This window comes from Zingiber officinale, chromosome 6B (assembly GCF_018446385.1).
Source record: "Zingiber officinale cultivar Zhangliang chromosome 6B, Zo_v1.1, whole genome shotgun sequence".
NCBI classification, from domain to species: Eukaryota; Viridiplantae; Streptophyta; class Magnoliopsida; order Zingiberales; family Zingiberaceae; genus Zingiber; species Zingiber officinale.
Window position 1 is genome coordinate 12345002 of NC_055996.1, and position 3197 is coordinate 12348198.

Sequence of the window (3197 nt, forward strand, 5' to 3'; positions counted from 1 at the left end):
AAGTCTTCTTTTGCCAAGAAGTTGCACCTCCGGGACTTCACTGCCAAAAGCCATACTCCGGGACTTTATTCGCCAAGACTATCTTCTTAAACTTTCCTTGTCAAATCTTCATATCTAGATTTTCCTTTGTACTTGTTACTCAACATTCATGTTAGATCACTCAACATTTATATTAGATCACCAACATTGCCTAACTTAAACTTATTTAGTTAATCATCAAAAGTAAATGATACTTGGAGCAAGATTGCTCCAACACTCTCTTCTTTGTAATATCTACTTTTCATTATTCAATACATTCTTTTTATGTTTTCTCTCTATAATATTTTAATATTTAAGAAATGAATTTAGAGAAATACTATTCATGTAATTTAAATTTAGAGAATCATGGGATAATTGATGTAAATGTTTTTTATATATAAAATATAAAATTTAAGATAAATTATATATTTAGGGAAGTTTACAAGAGGCTCATTATGTATATTTTATAATTTTATATATTTAAATTTTTAAGAAAAAAATAAATATATAGGTTCAAAGTACACGATTCCAAATAGGATACGATACCATCTTATTATTTTTATCTTAAATTCAAATAGGATACGATACCATCTTATTATTTTTATCTAAATTTTTTTAGATTCCCAATTCACCACCTGCCGATGATAATATTGAAAAAAAAACTACCAAATTAAGATAAACATCAACAAATTTCAATTATATTAAAAAAAAAATAGATTCCACGAGCTTGATTTATTTGACCACTGACAAAGCTAGAAAATCAAAGAAAAATTGCTTCGTAGAAAGATAAAGGAGAGAAATAAATAATCACTTAAAATAATCGTAACCAAAAATATATTTAAAAATGATAAATAGGACGCAAAGATTCCAAATCCGGAGAACTGAGAAGCGGCATCTTGGCGCCGTGAGATCTCATCGCTTCGCGCTACGCGGCGACGTCGTCGCGAATCTTGGCTCGATTGGTCGGACTGGACCGGTTCGTCTATAAATCAATCGCCCTCTCTCTCGCCTTCTCCATCGTTACATCGCAGCGAGACGGAGACGGAGACGGAGACGAGAAAGAGGCGGCGATGATGGGTTCACCGGTGGTGTAGATGGCCGTCGCTGTACGCTATGCGGGCCGTCGCTGTACGCTATGCGGGCCGTCGCTGTCGGGTTCGTGAAGAAGGCGGTGACAGAGAGCAGGGCGAGAGGGCGGCAGGTGTCGAGGCGAGAGGGCGAAGCGCAAGATCGAAGCTTTCAAGCGCGAGCTCCCTCTCTGCATGCGTCTCGTCTGCGAGGGTCGATCCGATGCTCCTCCCTTCTATCCTTCCCTTATTTGATTTCGCCAGGATCCTTTTAGGTTAAAATTAGTGTTCTTTTGTTTGGGAATTTCGATCGCAGTGATCGAGGAGTTGAAGAGGGAGATCGATCTGTTCCGCGCCGAGGGTTTCGGGCGTGTGTTCCAGGAATTCACGCCGATTAAGGGCAAAATCAACGAGAGCAGCTCGGATTTCAGAGATAAGAAGAACTGGACGAGCTCGTTCCAACTCAGGATCTGTGAGGAAAGTAAAGATACCAAAAACATGATAAGATTAATTCTTTGCCATTTATTTGGGGAAAAAAATTGAATCTTTTTTCATTTCTCGGAGGATTTTTGCTTTTAATGGATTCCTTTGGTTCCGATTGCAGAAATCAGTATGTGATTCTCGGAACGGCGGAGACGCGTCCCTGCTGGTATTGGAACTATACAGCTCCAAGGCAGAAGATGAGACTGCCGCCGTGTTGTCTGACCTCTCTCTGTTCTGTACCGCGATCACTCATGGCTTTGTGAGTCCGGCCATCAATAACCATCCAGTTAGTTGCCATAAGTGTACTAAAGAATCCCCGGAAGCATCTCTGGTGGCGGCTCGCAACAGAAGCAGCCTAGGAAGATGAGGAGGTTCTGGTCTCAGGATCTGCATCGACGGTTTGTGATCGCGATCGCTCCGTGATGCTCATGGTAAGACCTCAGTTGAATCAATTGCTAGGAGGCTGATGGATAATTCCTACAGGTTCACAATCTAAAATTTCCCAATTCTTCGATCCCTATAAAATATAGCTATATGACCTATTTGGCAGTTGAAGTTATAGGATCTTGGTTTTAAGAAAATTTGTGGATTATCTACAGTGGCCGCATGATTGCAATCATTGTTGCAAGGGCTGAGCCGTGTGGAGCGGACAGGCAATGTTTATTTAAAAAAATATCAATTAAAATATATTATTCATTAAAAATATTAAATAAAATATTTTATCAAAATATATATATATATATATATATATATATATATATATATTTGGATACCTGAACAATTACAATTAGTTTTTTCAATGATAAATTAATCAAATGGATATATCAATAAAGGGCACAGCCCATCATGTATATTAATAATTAATTTTCTAGTGAATATATTAATAATTAGTTTTTCAATTATTAGATAGTTGATGAATAATTTCTATAGGACAGGTAAGATTTTTTAAAAAATATCAAATAAAATATTTTATCAAAATATATTACATATTTTTTCTTATTTTGGATGCTTGGACAATTACAATTAATTTTTATTAATGATAAATTAATCAAATAGATATATCATAACCCATCGGATATATTAATAATTAATTTTTCAGTGGATATACTAATAATTAATTTTTTAATTGTTAGACGTTGATGGATAGTTTTTATAGGACAGGCAATGTTTTTTTAAAAAAATATCAAATAAAATATTTTATCAAAATATATTACACATATTTCCTTGTTTTGGATGCTTAGACAATTACAATTAATTTTTTTAATGATAAATTAATCAAATAGATATATTAATACAGAGCATAGCCCATCGGATATATTAATATTTAATTTTCCAATGGATATATTAATAATTAGTTTTTTTTATTATTAGATAGCTAATGGATAATTTCTATAGGACAGGTAATATTTTTTTTTTAAAAAAATCAAATAAAATATTTTATCAAAATATATTACTCATTTTTTTGGATGCTTGGACAATTATAATTAGTTTTTTAATGATAAATTAATCAAATAGATATATCAATACAGAGCATAGCCTATCTGATATATTAATAATTAATTTTCCAATGGATATATTAATAATTAATTTTTTAATTATTAGACAATGGATGGATAATTTCTATAGGGC

The 3197-nt window shown here is 33.5% G+C and overlaps 1 protein-coding gene across 1 annotated transcript; it reads left to right on the plus strand.

Moving 5' to 3' along the window:
• The first annotated feature begins 899 nt into the window (after positions 1 to 899).
• On the plus strand, positions 900 to 2243 carry LOC121989942. Its single transcript, XM_042544244.1, has 3 exons — positions 900 to 1299; positions 1402 to 1562; positions 1690 to 2243. Exons 1-3 carry the CDS (start codon positions 1281 to 1283, stop codon positions 1933 to 1935), a joined length of 426 nt encoding a protein of 141 aa, XP_042400178.1. The 5' UTR covers positions 900 to 1280; the 3' UTR covers positions 1936 to 2243.
• The last annotated feature ends 954 nt before the right edge of the window (positions 2244 to 3197 follow it).

Excerpts from the sequence above, each read along its gene's own strand:
- LOC121989942 (XM_042544244.1), top strand. Across the intron at positions 1,563-1,689 it reads TCCAACTCAGGATCTGTGAG|AAATCAGTATGTGATTCTCG; the intron begins GAAAGTAAAGAT and ends TTCCGATTGCAG.